The 17,102-nt window shown below is 40.9% G+C and overlaps 1 protein-coding gene across 1 annotated transcript in view; it reads right to left on the bottom strand.

The window, feature by feature from the left end:
- pbl (epithelial cell transforming 2 pebble) overlaps positions 1 to 17,102 on the bottom strand; it is a 153,450-nt gene that overhangs the window by 92,382 nt on the left and 43,966 nt on the right. The window contains exons 5-6 of the mRNA XM_067158177.2: positions 10,570 to 10,779; positions 4,625 to 4,768 (exon numbers count right to left, since the gene is read on the bottom strand). Coding sequence (XP_067014278.2) covers positions 4,625 to 4,768; positions 10,570 to 10,779 — 354 coding nt within the window. The remainder of the gene's footprint in view (positions 1 to 4,624; positions 4,769 to 10,569; positions 10,780 to 17,102) is intronic.

Raw genomic sequence — 17,102 nt, 5'->3', positions numbered from 1 at the left:
CAATCATGTATGGAAACTATTGTCCACTTTGTACTTTCTCCTTTTGCTTTGTCTCTTCAATAATATGGAGCTATTCTGTAGCCATGGACAACCTGTAACAAGGACTCACTCCAGCCACCCAAACATGTGATACCACTCAAACTAACGCCACGCAAATGTACATAGCACGCATTTTTGCTCTTGGCGGGGACAGATTTGCCAACAGCATGGCCAGGAAATACCTGCTTCCAGATTTCTGTACGTCACAAACACCATACCACCCTTGATACAAATACTACCCACAACCCAAATTTTCACTGCCAAATTTGAAAACAAATGCGCAGACATTACTTGCACATATATGGTAACTTACATTTTATCTTAAAAGGAATACATTGCTTTCTTCACTAAGCATTACAAATATGGACAATGCAAATTCAGAATTTTAAAAATTCAACACTATATCTCAAGGAAATGCAGTATCTTAAAATGTGTTTTACATGCAAACCACACGCCAACCTATTCAAATTAATACTGTGCCTTAAAAGCCATCGCATATTCTTTTAGTCTTTTAAGTCGTACAGTATCATAGTGTATTTGTAAGCCCACCAAACTGAATAGCCGTCAGATGAAGGTAAAGGGACTTCTGTCTTGTTAGTGATTCATTGGGCTCCCTGGCTGGAAAACATCTGAAGATATTCCATTTTCTCAAGAATTTTCTTCCGAACTTGTAACATCCACACCTTTAATGATTGTCCGGCTCCATGACTAAATGGTTAGCGTGATGGCCTTTGGTCCAGAGGGTCCCGGTTTCGATTCCCGGCAGGGTCAGGGATTTTAACCTTCATTGGTTAACTCCAATATCTTGGGGGCTGGGTGTGCGTGCCATCTTCATCATTAGAATTCATGACAGGTAACATCCCATCCTCATGGACGCACAGGTCACCTATACAGCGTCAGCTTGAAAGACCTGCACCAGGCCTCTTCAGAGGCCACACGCCATTGTTGTTATCTTTAATGCTATGTTTGGAAAATAGTGTACTTCCATTTAAAAAATTAAGTAGCCCTATCTCGTCAATAAGGTGCGTAAGTACTGAAACAATGATAACAACAGAGAGATGAGAAATGAAGGAGGATTAATATTGTCTAAAGAGTTAGATGGTATTGCAGAGATCCAGTACATCGAGAGGATTATAAAGGCAAGAGTTCTCCTTGGGAAAGAGAAGCCGACACTGGTGCAAGTGTATGCCCCTCAGACGGGTTGCAGTCAAGATGAAAAGAACAAGTTTCTCGAAGACCTAGAAGAGACCATCAGTGAAGAGAGGGCAGTCATCATCGGGGTCCTCAATGCACAGCTCGGGACAGACAGGAATGGCTATGAGAAGGTGATGGGACCACATGGCTATGGAAGAAGGAATTCATAAGATGAATATCTCCTAGACTTCTGCATAAGAAACTGTTTGGTAGTAAAAAAACAGTTGGTTCAACAAGAGAGTCAGTCAAAAGATTACCCGTTACAGCTGGGATGGAAAGAGCAGGACGGTCATTGACTATGTCATTACAGATGAAGTAAGAAGTAGACTTGTGACTGATGTCAAGGTGATTCCAAGTGAGAACCTCAATAGCGACCACCGGTTATTAGTAGCAGATCTGAAAGACATTAATGTACCAAAGATAACAACCAGGAAATTGCCTAAGTTTAAGGTGTGGGAACTACAACAGATTGGAAAAAGGACCGAATATCAGGACCATATAAGATGACAACTGCCTACAGAAGAAGTGGAGAGTGGTGAGGTAGAGTGGACAAGATTTTTTTTAATTGACAAAAGAAGCAATAGAGGTTTGCGGGAAAACAAGTGCGAGAGTAAGGGAAAAAGAGACATCCTGGTGGAATGAAAGAGTAGAATCCTCAATAAAGGAAAGGAACATAGCCCGAAAAGAACGAGATAGAGAGAAATCCAAGCCAGAACAGGTAAGGGAAGAGGGGAAGATCAGAGACCTCGAACAAGTTTACCGGGACAAGAAACTTAGGATTAAAAGAGTAGTAGAAGAGAAGATAAAATGCTGGGAGAAATTTACTCAAAAACTGAAGGAAGACAGCAGAGAAAATATGAAACTATTGTTCGGAGTGATCAAAAACAAAAGGAATTCAGTTGAAACCATCAAAGCAATTGACGATCCTAATGGAAACCTGGCCAGGAAAGAAGAGGACATCAGAGAGTTTCTGAGGAATCATTTTGATCACCTATTGAACACGACAGAAGCAGATCAGAGAACAAAAGAACCAGCTGTTGAAACCTGCACAGAGGAACCTCCCATTACATGGGCAGAAACAGAAGCAGCCCTTAAGAAGATGCCGCAAAGGAAATCCCCAGGAATCGATGAAGTCAGCGCGGACATGATTAAAGGAGCAGGAGTCCAGGATTTAGAGTGGCTACACAGAGTGCTCAATGCAGTTTGGAAAGACGGCAATATAGCTGCTGATTGGAGCAAGGGTGTAATTATCCCCCTATTTAAGAAAGGAATGCCGAAAATGCTCGAACTACCGAGGAATAATACACCTTTCTCATGGGCTTAAGGTTCTTGAGAAAATCCTACAGAGCAGATTGCGAGTCATCTTACAGCCACAGTTTGAAGAGGAACAGTATGGCTTCAGGCCTAACAGGTCCACAACAGACCTAATCTTCAGTGTCCGTTTGTTAATGGAAAAATATTGGGGAAAAAGCAAAGATCTGTTTATGGTTTTCCTTGACATTGAGAAGGCGTATGACAGCATTGCAAGAGAGAAGATATGGGAATGCCTAAGAAAAAGGAATGTGTCAGAGGGACTGGTGAGGAAAGTTCAGATGCTGTATGAGAACTGTACCAGCTGTGTACGACTGGGTGATGGACATTCCTCCTGGTTCAAGATCCAAAGTGGAGTCCAGCAAGGCAGTGCACTATCCCCATTATTGTTTATCACCATCATGGATGACATACTGAAGAACATCAAGAAAACCTCTGTTGAACTAACTGCAATGGCCTTCGCTGATGTCATGATCTGGGGAGAAACAGAGGGACAAATACAGTCGAGACTCAATTAATGGAAGGTTAAGTTCCAGGAGTTCAATCTTAAGATAAGCAAACTCAAAACAGTAGTGATGGCAATAAACAGAGAGGGACGAACAGCGAACATCATGCTAGGAAACCATCCACAAGAAAGTGTGGAAAGCTTTACATACATCGGCAGTGTAATATCTTGAGATACACTAGCCACAAAGGAGGTGGCAAATAGAGTGAAGAAGAGCTCTCAGTTTTACCAGCAAGTACGAACGCTCCTCTAGGATCCCAACAAAATCAAAGCTGGTGATGTTCAATCAGTACTTCATACCAATCTTAACCTATGGTATTGAAACCTGCACCATCACTAAGAAAGACTAATCAAGGTTGCAGGCATCCGAGATGAAGTTCCTTAGGTCCACAAATCAAACAACCAAACTGGACAAGTTGAGGAAAGATGTGGTTAGGAAGGAAGCTGGGATTGTTACATCATTGTTAGATTGGATCAGCATGTCCAGACTGAGGTGGTTTGGGCATGGAATGAGGATGGAGCCAACAAGGACAGCATATTGTCGCTGCCGGGACAAAACCTCCTATGTGAAATATTTTAGCTTAGAACTTTGGCCGGTAAAGTTCTGTCCTCTAAGGTGCAATATTGTGTGACTATTGTGAAAGCATTCTCACTCTTCATAATGTATGTGCTGCAGGACAGTATACCTCCAAAAATATTATCACATAGGAGGTTTTGTCCCGACAACAACGATATGTTAACTTGAAGAGACACGTGGCAGGGAAACGGATGGTGGGAAGACCAAGAACCCACTGGATGGACATCATAAAGATGGACATCACAGATCGGGGAAGGACACTAGAGGACGTCATTAACAACAGAACGTATCTCAATAAGACAGAACAGAAAAGGCTCACCAACAGTACCCGAGAAACTGAAAAATGATGATGATGATGATGATGATGATGATGAAGTACTGAAAGTTCGCCTATGAGCCTCTTATTAAGTAACACAATTGAAAGTGAAAACACATTTTAGATCTTTAACAGTTTAAAAGTTATTTTAGGTTAACATTTTAAATGACTCATCCAATATATAAACCCTAACTGTTTTCATATTTTGATCATGAATATTACCTACAAATCTGTACAGAAATATGAGTACCTATGTTTCCTTGCTAAATATACTTGTAAGTTTTACATTAGTTATGATCGTATCTGATCTCCCTTTCCTCACATTATTTCCACACAATTGAAGGGTCTGAATATATGCATTGTCATTGCCATTTGTTGCTATCAAATGCATCTTCAGGGGTAGCACTGGCTTTTTTTGTTCCAAAATGAGGTGAAATCTTTCCAGCAAAAAGTGATTTGAGATATACTGACCTTTTCACAAGCAATTCACAAAATGCACGAACGGTTTCTCCATTCTAGACAAGTTTGGAAGGAGAACATCTAACCTCTACATCTTGGATAGCAGCCATTCGAACTCCCTTCCCCTCTGAGGGTTAACATTTCATGCTGACCCATGCTCGTGTGTAAGCCCAGGCAGCGCATAGCTCACCAACACCCACATAAACAGCACCACCAGACTCACCACATGGCTACACCTAGGGTCTTCCAGCTCAACTGGAGTCCCTCCGTTCTCCTGTAGCACCTCAGTCATGTGTAGGCGTTCCTCGTCCGAAAATCCATAGAAACATACGTGGGCTCCATGGAACGGCTTCAGCTTCTGCTCCATCTAAAACAAAATGACAATTCTCTGCACTGCACAATGACTGGGAGAAAAAAAAAAAAAAAAAAAAAAAAAAAAAACTTCTCAATCAAATGTCAGTATACTTTATCTCTAATGTTATCAACCCTAGAACCAGCAAGCGTTGATGAATCGACGGTTTGCCCATTTCTGTAGTGGCAGAGTCGATTCTTCAACGCATTTTTATTTCTTCATTTAGTAGCTCTATCCAGCTAACAGAAAGTGTGACATGTCTTGTGATCCTAGAAGTTTACAGATGCTTCTTATTCATTTTCATCATAGAAACTATTCTTTTTTTCATCCATTACCTTTTCCAGATTCTCTCTGGGTAAGGTAGTGTGCCAAAGCCCTCCACCTTACTCAAACTTTCCACCATTCCTCTTCTAGTACTTAATTGCTATCGACTCCTCTATTTGCAATACAGTACACAACAGAGCTCCTCGATATCATTCTAGGCCGCCCCTAGGCCTCTTTGCAGTTTCTGTATCCATGAATGTTCTCTTCCTCCTGGCATTCTCATCATGTGTCCAAACCATTTTAGCTTTGCTATATCAATCTCTTCTTGAAGTTTACACAATTCCACGCTTCTCCTTATTTCCTCATTTCGTATTCTATCTCGCCTGGTCTTTCCCTGTATGCTCCTCAAGAACCTCATTTCAGCCTTAGTCAACGTCCAGGTTGCTGAAGCATAGGTCAGTATAGGTTTATAATAGGACGAGTAAAAACCTTCTTGCACTTCATTGACACATCTTTGTTCCATACAATGTCTCTCACACACTGGTAGAAACTTGCAGACTGCTGTATTCTTAAATCAATTTCTCCATCCAAATTTCCATCTTGTGACATCATAATGCCCAAATATTTAAAAATTTTCACTACTTCAAGAGGTTCATTTCCTATTTATATCACTCCCCTGGATATTCTATTACCTCTTGTCACGATAGAAGTCATGCTTTTTGCCATACTAATCTTAATTCCAAAATTTCTTATTTCCTCATTCCATAAATCAATTTGTGTCCATACTTCCTCTTCATTTTCTCCCCAAACTACAATGTCATCAGCAAAGAGCACAGACTTTACTTGCTCATCATCTTCCCCTTGATATTACGTAGAATATTCTATCTATGATGCTAATGAAGAGTAAGGGAGACAATACACTTCCCTGTCTTAAGCCTGTCTCAACTCTGAACCATTCAGTTTGACTCAATTTGGTTCTAACACAGCTTTCATAATTTTGATACAATGCTATTACCATCTGCATTGTTTCATTCCCTATCTGTGCCTCTGTCAATGTTTTCCATACCAAATTCCTTGGGACACTGTCATATGCCTTTTCAATATCTAGAAACGTTACTACCATGTCCTTTCCATATTCCCAATACCTTTCCATCATTTGACGCAATGTAAATATTGGGTCAAATGTGGATCTGCCTCCTCCGAATCCATACTGGTATTCTGCCAATTTTCCCTCTACTCTGTCTCTTATTCGTTTATTCAAGATTCTTTCAATGATCTTAGCTGTATGAGGTATCAATGTCACTCCTCTTTAATTTTCACACTGACCTGTCTCCTTTCTTGAAAATTGGTATAATGACCCCTTTTGTCCACTCTTATGTAATAGTTTTCCTCCATATCACTCTGAAGAGTCTATCAACCACTGTAGTCCAACTGCTCCTGCTACTATTATCATTTCTATGGTGACCTCGTCAATTCCAGCTGCCTTGCCTCGTTTCATTCTTTTAGTGGCCCACTCAATCTCTGCCATGGACACCTCGTTCCTTATCTTCCATCTGCACTAAATCTGGTTCTTTGATTTCTCCTTGTACCGAGGTATTTTGCACGTTGTAAAGCTGTAAAGTATTTTCCCCACCTCTGAAATACATCCTGCTTCCGTGTCATCACTTCCTCCTGCTCATTTTTAATGAAGCTAGCACCCTCGCCTGGGTTTTTCTTCTTTTTTACCCACCAGAAAAGATCTTTTTGCTTCCGGTTGTATCTTCTTGAAGAGATTCAGTGAATTTTTGCCAGCATTTCTTTTTCTCTTCTTGAACCACCTTGGAGCACTCCTCCTTGCAGTGCCTGTATCCTGTTTTGAAATCTGTTGTTCTGTTTCTCAGCCATCTTTTCCAAGCTTGTTCCTTCTGTTTAAGTATATCTTTTACCCTGTCATTCCACCAGGGCGTTTCTTGATCTTTCTTCCTTCCTGATACTCTTCCTCAGGTCTTTTCAGCAGGCTCAACCATGACTGTTTTAAAGTATGCTCATTCTTCTTCGACCCTTCCGATGTCTTCCTTAGGTATACTTGTTTTAATGTGTGTCTGGAACTCTTCATTTATTTATTTCTCCTGCAATTTCCACACCCTTAGCTTCCTCTGCCTAATCTCAGTCATCTTTTGTATCTTTCCCATCTTTAACTTAGCTATCACAACTCTGTGATCTCCTTCAAAAGATTCACTCAGGACGGCTGTTACATCTACCATCTACCAACATTTTCCTGTTACCTTTCTCGACCAAAATGTAATCTATCAGAGATTTGATTTTGTTATCATAACTATATCTTGTTATCTTCTGACTGTTTTTCTTTCAAAACCATGTGTTACCAATGATCAGATCATTTCTTCTACAAAAGTCTACCAAAATACCTCCAGCCTTGTTTCTCTTCCCATATCCAAATGGTCCTATAATCTCTTCATCTCCTTTTCTTTTCTAACCTACTTGGGCATTCATATCTCCTATGATCACAACTTGTTTGTACTGTATATGGTCTTCCAGATATTCAAGGTATTCCTCTAGATCCATATCTGTATATCCTGTTTGTGGAACATACCCTTGAATTATATCCTGTAACACCAGTTTCAAGTCTCAATCTGACCTTAATCAACCTGTCATTTATGTTTTCCACCAAATCTAGGTATTTCTTTAGGTCTATTCTAATTATGAGACCTACACCTTTTTTGGCTTCTCTTCCTCCACTACAGTATAAGGTGTATCATTTCTTTAGTTTCCTCTCACATTTTTCCTTTCCATTTGGTCTCACTGATTCCCAGCAATGCTATATCTTCGTCAACCACAAAATCTACAATTTCTTCCACTTTCTGTTAGTGGTCTAGGGAATGATGTATTGATGAATTCAGATTGTTTTAGATATGGATTTTTAAAGTGAGACATACGAGATTGTTTTCTTTATTATTGGTTGTATGTGAGCATGTTTTCCAATTAGATCGTAGCTGAAGATGATCCAATGTATGTGGGGTGGAAACTAGTATTAATTATGTAGGACACTATATTAAGCTAATAGTATTGAATAGGTGGACCCTTCTCTGCCCTTTGATAGAGGAACATATCACACAAAATGGCTGTCAGTACAGAATTTAACATTGCCGGTTCTAGTGTTAATATCACTCTTATCAGAAATGGCAAAAATAATGGAAAGGATATTAGAGAGGAGAATGAGATGAAAGGCAGAAGGAGAATTGCAAGAGGAACTGTATGGGTTTAAACGTGGGAGATCTACAGTGGACCCAATCTTCAGCATGAGGCAATTAATGGAAAAGATAGGCAATATGGAAAGGATCTGGTCATGACATTCATAGATCTAATGAAGGAATACGATAGTGTTCCCAGGGAGAAGGTACAAAAACTGTAGAAATGGTCCAAGCAATGTACAACAACTGCATCAGCAGCGTACAGATCCCAGTTGAAAAGACAGAATGGTTTAGAAATGAAACTGGACTAAGACACGGGAGTGTGCTGTCACCTCTTTAGTTCCTAATGGTCATGCACAAAATTAAAAAAGAGGCTAAGGAAGCATGTAGAAATACGGAGATCAAGGTATTACTATTTGCAGACAATATGGTGATCTGGGAAATGAAGTACAAGAACAACTTGAAGCATTAAACGAGAAAATTGAAAAGTATGGTAAGAAAATCAGTGCAGAGAAAAGCAAGACCATGGTTATATCAAGAGAAGAGACACGAAGGAAAGGCATTGTAAAAATTGATACTCAAAAGTCGTGAAATTGTGGACAGTTTCAAATACCTAGGAAGTGAATTAATGCAGAAAACAAGACTGGACAAGAGATTAGCAAGAGGGCAATGTATTCTACCAGAGTGTAAGAAACATTGTCTGGAATAAGGAAGTACCAAGGAAGTTTAAAGAGATAATGTACAAAATGTATTATGCACCCATTTTGACTTCTGCGGCTGAGACCTGGACAATGACAAATAGGAAGGCGTGTAGCAAAATGAAATACCTAAGGAAAGACAGAATGAGAAACAAAGATGTTAGAAAGGAAGTTAGACTAGGAAATCTAGATGAGAGAATTGATAGGAATAAGCTCAAATGGTTTGGACATATAAAGAGGATGGAGGACATACGATGCAAAAGCCACCAAGTCCACACTGACAAAATTTTCAGAAATTGAGAAAAACATGCCTCTGCTTTACAATTTGTTCTTATTGTGTGTGTACTGAACAAGAGATATGTAAGGGTTTTGGGAATAATATGAGCAAAGAAAAATAAACATATACCTATTACTTTTTTATGTAAATGTGGATTTTATTTTGGACCTGAAGGGTTTTGGTTGGAACATAATAGTAATCATCAATTCAAAATTCTGTCATGTAGATGAATGAGACACTAAGTCTCTGCAATCAAGTATTTTATGTTAACAATGAAATATTTCAATAATAACCTTTTTTACAAGTGTAAATTCAAAAATAATGTTTTAATTGAATTAGTTATGGTTCACCAAATAGATCTTGACAATCGAAAAACATTGACATTGCTTTAAACTCTCAGATTAGGCACACATTCACTTCCGTTTCCTTCACAGGCAGGCTCATCTTCCACTAATTCAGGTAGATTTTCATTGGAAGCATCGATGAGATCCTTGTAGAATTTGAGGCTCTCTATTTCTTGCTATTCCATTCTATTGCTTTTTCAGTAGGTTGTCTGTGTCTATGAGCATTTCTTTTTTAACTTGGACACCATTAGGAGGAATTGTTTCCCAATCTCTTTCCCTTCTTGAGAATACTTCCAGGGATATATCGATCAGTGCAGTAAAGTATTTCACCCTTAACTGTAACCCCACTGCTTGTTTTTCTCAGTATTATTCTCTTGAACTGACATGGAATTATTTTAACAGAACCACCTTCCATGTTATTAATATATTTCTTGGTAATTTAAACAAATGTATGTGATCTTACGACCTGATAAACCTCTGTGAAATGAAACCTATGAACTATGTCACGTGAAACAGATGAGCAGTTTCATTGGCTCCTGTGGACTTGGCGGTTCTTGCTTACCATGACCCGAAGGACTTGGTTATTGCTTGAAACTGCAAATTTCTACATGCATTTACAACATAAAATGGCGGGTTCTGCTTACGAGTAATAAAATATAACCAAAGAATTCTCCATTGTGCACATAATGGCGTACACAGCTTCAAAATGTCAGAAATTACACTTGGCAGGTTTTGCATATTATGTACTCAAATAATACCAACACAGATGAGGGAGATGAAGTTTGACGGAGAGCGACAGGGAGACGTAGAACAAGGTGGATTGATTCAATAAAGAGGAGTGCAAGGAGAAGAAACCTGAACTGGGGTAGGAATGATGGAAGGAGAGAGAACAGGATAACACAAATGGATAAAGAACAGTGAAAACAACAAATTAAATGGCTGCATCCAGATAAGGTATGATTACAGTGATTAATATTTATATAACCCAGACTATCAGTATGACAACTTGCAACAGACTTTCAATTATATATTTTAACTTGCTTACCATCTCTTCACTGACAGCAGACACGCCTGGACAATCACGTTTCTCCCAGCAGGCATCTACCCACGCCTCACTCATGATGGGCACACAAAAGGTCATGGCATACCGGTACTTTTCACCCCCGCACGAGTTTGCTATGAGGTGTGTCACTTTGCTCGCCATGTCCTTGCGGATGCTTCCACCCATGTGGTGTATCAAGAGAATGAGGCGGTTCTGTGGAACGTAAAGATTACAGAGAAAAAAATGTAATATCTCAATAAGCAAGGAACCCATGCAAGCACAAATAACAGGAGACAACAGACTTGAAAGACATTAGCAGAGTATACATTTATTGATTTGTTTATTAACCTCTTCAGTCCCGAGCCCTGTTGATGCATTCAATGCGTTATATTTTGCTCAAATAATTTTTAAAAATTCACCATAGAAAATTAGTGTGTTTCACTAAGTTGTTTTATTCGTGTAGCATATATGCTACATCAGGACTCAGAGTTGACTTTCCTACCATTATTACTTTTTTCCTTAAATTATTTTGTTTTATTATAAGTAGACAAAACCACATGTAGAGCATATGCTACATACGGACTGAGGAGGTTAATTAAATGACTTGTTTAACATGACAGGAGTCAGGGCATGAAAACTGCCGTTAGACACAGTTAAGTAGTTACTTCGACAAAGCAACGAGAGAGGGAATTATACAAACAGTTTATTATAATATCAGAATAAAGAAGCCGCTTATAAAGCAAAACCTCCACATGGATAATGAAGTTGAATAATGAAATATCCTCGCTTCAAACGCATTTTGGCAAACTTACTTCAATACAGTATCATCCCAAATACCACCCGCACTTTTTTCTCCAAAATATTGGTTCTAAATCTTGGGTGCGGGTTGTATTCGAGCCGTTCATTCTCGTAAATATTTACTACGTTTACATGGAGTATTGAAATACACTGACTGACAGTGACAATGCAACACCAAGGAGGAGTGGTTCGAAAGGGATGAAAGTTGGGGAAAAAACAGAGACGGCACGGATGAATAATTGATGTTTATTTCAAACCGACATGCAGGTTACACAATGCGCACGGCATCGACTCAGTAGGATGTAGGACCACCGCGAGCGGCGATGCACGCAGAAACACATCGAGGTACAGAGCCAATAAGAGTGCGGATGGTGTCCTGAGGGATGGTTCTACATGCTCTGTCAACCAATTGCCACAGCTGGTCGTCCGTACGAGGCTGGGGCAGTTTGCAAACGGCGTCCAATGAGATCCCACACGTGTTCGATTGGTGAGAGATCCGGAGAGTACGCTGGCCACGGAAGCATCTGTACACCTTGTAGAGCCTGTTGGGAGATGCGAGCAGTGTGTGGGCGGGCATTATCCTGCTGAAACAGAGCACTGGGCAGCCCCTGAAGGTACGGGAGTGCCACCGGCCGCAGCACATGCTGCACGTAGCGGTGGGCATTTAACGTGCCTTGAATACGCACTAGAGGTGACGTGGAATCATACGCAATAGCGACCCAAACCATGATGCCGCGTTGTCTAGCGGTAGGGCGCTCCACAGTTACTGCCGGATTTGACCTTTCTCCACGCCGACGCCACACTCGTCTGCGGTGACTATCACTGACAGAACAGAAGCGTGACTCATCGGAGAACACGACGTTCCGCCATTCCCTCATCCAAGTCGCTCTAGCCCGGCACCATGCCAGGCGTGCACGTCTATGCTGTGGAGTCAATGGTAGTCTTCTGAGCGGACGCCGGGAGTGCAGGCCTCCTTCAACCAATCGACGGGAAATTGTTCTGGTCGATATTGGAACAGCCAAGGTGTCTTGCACATGCTGAAGAATGGCGGTTGACGTGGCGTGCGGGGCTGCCACCGCTTGGCGGCGGATGCGCCGATCCTCGCGTGCTGACGCCACTCGGGCTGCGCCTGGACCCCTCGCACGTGCCACATGTCCCTGCGCCAACCATCTTCGCCACAGGCGCTGCACCGTGGACACATCCCTATGGGTATCGGCTGCGATTTGACGAAGCGACCAACCTGCCCTTCTCAGCCCGATCACCATACCCCTTGTAAAGTCGTCTGTCTGCTGGAAATGCCTCCGTTGACGGCGGCCTGGCATTCTTAGCTATACACGTGTCCTGTGGCACACGACAACACGTTCTACAATGACTGTCGGCTGAGAAATCACGGTACGAAGTGGGCCATTCGCCAACGCCGTGTCCCATTTATCGTTCGCTACGTGCGCAGCACAGCGGCGCATTTCACATCATGAGCATACCTCAGTGACGTCAGTCTACCCTGCAATTGGCATAAAGTTCTGACCACTCCTTCTTGGTGTTGTATTTGCTCTGTCAGTCAGTGTAGATTGGATTACAGTTACTGTACTCAATATACCACGTGTGAACGGGCTTTCAGGTCTTACTGTGTTTTAGTTGCATTCTAGAAAACAAGATCAATTTTTTCTCAATGCGGTTACAGTGGCATGTAAAAGTAAGTTAATGAAATACGGTAAACCAAAGAATATGGGTAAATATGTGGTCAATATGAAAGCCGCTGCTGTGGATGCTCGATCGTCATTTGTTTCACAAGTGTTGCTGGCATGCTGGGTGCGCGAATAGTTGATCTCGCGCGATATCGTACTTTGCGACAGTCGATACTGTTGGTTACGGAAGTTTACCTTGTGCACATTCGAGTTCCATATCTGTTCCGATAGTAAGCAATGGATTCAAAACGGCGTCTGCGGTCATTTACTGTGCGTGAGAAACTTAACGTTGTAAGCAAAGCTGAAATATATGGAAACTGTGCCGTTGGCAGAAAGTACGATATTGATGAATCGTGTATTCGTGATTAGCGGAATAAGAAGGAAAAACTTTTAAAAAGTAACGGCGATAGCAGAGCATTCCACGGGCGGAGTGCAGTGTTTCCGGAAATTGAAGAACGATTCCACAAATTTGTGATAGAAAAACGTGAGTTAGGATATGGTGTTTCTAATGAAATGTGTCAATTGAAAGCACCAGAGATCTCAGAAGGACTCAAAACACAGGGTTTACTGCAAGCCGCGGATAAATCCGAAACTTTTATCGGAGAAAAGGATTGTGTATTCGGAGACATATGTCTATTTCAAAACGTTCCCTGGGCCGTATGAAGAAAAATTAACGGCCTTTCAGCATCACATTATTCATTTGAGGAAGGCTGTCGCAAATTGGGAATGCTGACCAGACACCTGTCTATTTTGAAATGCTGTTGGAAAATATAGTGGATACGAAGGGTTCTAAAAGTGTAACCATCAGAACAGGTGGTAACGAAAAGCAATGATGCACAGTAATGTTATGAGTATTAGCGGATGGAACCAAACTCCCTCACTTTGTGGTTCTGAAAAGGAAAACACTTCCGAAAGGAAACTCGCCATCCGGTGTTATAGTTAGAACAAGAGTCCGGCTGGATGGACAGTGTGTTAGTTGAGGACTGGGTGAAGTGCGTTTGGCAATGTCGTCCAGGAGCTTTGTTACAAAAACGAAACATGCTTGTGTTGGACAGTTTCCGAGGACATACAACTGATGCCGTAAAAGATATGATGAAGAAAGGAAAAACCGATTTTGCGATCATTCCTGGAGGACTCGCTTCTATTCTACAGCCATTGGATGTGTGCATGAACCGGCCTTTCAAAACTGCGATGAAACAGTTGTACACCGAATGGATGTCTGATGGTGATCACGCGTTAACACCAACTGGACGAGTGAAGAGGCCTGAAGTGGGACTAATATGCAGCTGCATCAAGACCGCATTGGGCGCGCATTCCTAACGATCTAGTGTCCAAAAGCTTTAAGAAAAGTCGAATTTCAAATTCACTGGACGGTGGCGAGGACCAACTATTTGTGGAAAGATGCCAGCGACAAAAGTTCCTATGGTGAAACTTCAGATGACGACGGTGAATTGTGAATGATCTGAGTATTGGACAGATTAATGTACGATTTTTGTGATGATTTTATTATTATTTATTTACATTGTTTACACCCACATTGGAGCATTTAAATCAAACCCAAATACATTTATTTCAACAAAGAATTAACTGAAGATTTAGCTTGCATCATCTTCTTCCTTTCCCAAAACCTCTTCATTCTGGCTGACTTGGCTGCCCTTTCTTCATCAGATATGACATATTGTTTGTGTTGTACAGTTTTTAATGACAATCTTTTTTGTTTGTTCTTGAGAATCCTTTTTTCTTCTCTATTTTCAATTCGCTTCATTGTAATATTCAGCTCTTCTAAATCATTCTGAACTTCTTTAAACAAATTATTTTTTGTTTTACTTTTCCAAAAGTAATTAGTTGTTTATTTATCCTATTATCATTTAATCTAGAAAGATGACAGAAAAAGGCAATTCTTCTTTTTATTAATTTTATTGACTTTATTAATTGAAAGCTGTTTGAATTTATATTTTTGGTATATTTGAAGAAAATTAAATAGGTATGCAAGTTATTTGATTTTTATTTTATTTTACCGTATTTTGCCGTCTCAAATTTAGGGTGCAGGTCTTAGTTGGTGGCGGGTGGTATTCAGGATTATACGGTATTTATCACCATTATGTGATATCTCAGTCTATGGGCCAAGAGTGTGGCAAGACGGAGAAGATTGTATACCTCGACAGCATCATCAAGGAGCAATAGGACCATTCTCATGAATTAAAGTGCCGCAATGAAAAAGCCACTGCCACCTTTACAAGACACCGCCAAGTGCTCTGTAAATGCAGGCAAGAACTGCACAATGCTGTGTGTTCTCCGTCATGTTGTATGGAGTAGAGTCCTGAACTATGAATAGAGCCATCATGATGTGACTCAAAGCATTTGAAACATGGTTCTACATGTCACGCTTCGTATCAGCTGGGTGGACAGAATGCAAAATGAGAAGGTATTAACCAGCAAGTGCAAAGAAAAAAGAACTCCGTAGGGCCGTTAAGATCAAGATATTCTCCTATCTTTGTCATATCATGAGGTACCTTGAATCCTACAGCCTCTTGCAAATCAAAATACAAGATCAAGAGGGGATCCAGCGTGTTCTGGCTGGAGAATCAGAAACACTGGTTCGGACAAATGACCATCCCGCTAATCTGTGCAGCTATCAATAAGACTGTGGTACCAGATTATTATTTTTTTTTTTTTTTTTACAAAGCTGAGATTTATACTACACTAGCAGTTAGGCCATCATTAAGGCAAGCATAAAAGGCTGAAGTACATTACAACTACAGTGGAACCTTGGATTGGGAGCATAATTCGTTCCGGCAACATGCTTGTAATCCAAAGCAAATTTTCCCATATGAAACAATTAAAACGCGGATGATCGTCCACAACAACAAAAAAATTTATTCGCATAACATTTCTGAAACAAAATATAAGCTAAAACAAATTAAACTGCACTTTTGCTTACAATAGAATCATTGTTGATGTGAGGGAGACGAGATGACATGAGAACAGTTACTGTGTAGCACAAATTTCACCAACGGAATCACTGCTGTCTGTTAGTTCACTGGAATTGTTTTCTTTTCGTACAACTTTTACGAGGAACCTGTCCAATGACTGTTTTGCCTCTTTTTGAGGATTTCACGAAAATGTGACTCTGCATTGTCATTGAACAGATTCGTCGTTTGCACTGCTACAGCCTTATTCAGATGGTGTTTTTCTACAAAATTTTGCACCATTTCCCACATTTTGCACTTTTCCCGAAGTTGAAGTGAGATATTCCACTGGCTATTCCTCCTCCTCCTCTTCTTCCCTGAACGAGATCTCCTCTATAACCTACTCCTGTTGTTTGCGATGGTAGTCCATCAGTTCGTTGGTGGTGAGTTCCTGACTATGTTCTTCCACCAGCTCTTGAATGTCCACGTCATTCACCTCCAGCCCCATGGTCTTCCCTAAGGAAACAATTTCATTGACAATCGGCGGCTCATTGTCACCAACAATCCCCTCAAAGTCACATCCAAGAACAGTCAGGCCACAGCTTCTACCAAGCGGAAGTGAGAGTTCTCTTGGTGACGTCATCCTAGGCTTTATCGATGATCTTCAGGCAGTTACGATGTGGAAATGATTTCTCCAAAACTCTCGGAGGGTAAGGTTTGTTCCTTCGGTCACTTCAAAGCATCGCTGCAATAGTGCTTTGGTATAGCTTCTTGAAGTTCGAAATGATTTGCTGATCCATAAGCTGGAAAAGTGTAGTAGTGTTGGGAGGAAGGAATTCAACCTTAAAGAACCTGAATTCTTCCAGTAGGTCGTCCTCAAGGCCTCGAGGATGAGCACGAGCATTGTCCATAACCAGCAAGACTTTTGAGTGGCAGATTATTTTCACTACAGGACCAAAGACCTCATTCATCCATTCAACGAAAAAAATACGAGTGACCCAATCCTAAGGCTCCTCTCACACGGTCCACTTGCTTTCCACGCCACGCCACGTCACTCCACTCCACTTCTCAGACACTTGCCGTCCACTTCCGTCAACTTACCGGCAACTTCTCGTCCCACCTCATATTTGCGTCTCGGTTTGAA

This window comes from Anabrus simplex, chromosome 14, assembly GCF_040414725.1.
Source record: "Anabrus simplex isolate iqAnaSimp1 chromosome 14, ASM4041472v1, whole genome shotgun sequence".
In the NCBI taxonomy this organism is placed as follows: Eukaryota; Metazoa; Arthropoda; class Insecta; order Orthoptera; family Tettigoniidae; genus Anabrus; species Anabrus simplex.
Note: the sequence above shows the minus strand (reverse complement) of the source record. Positions and strands in the feature narration are given on the sequence as shown.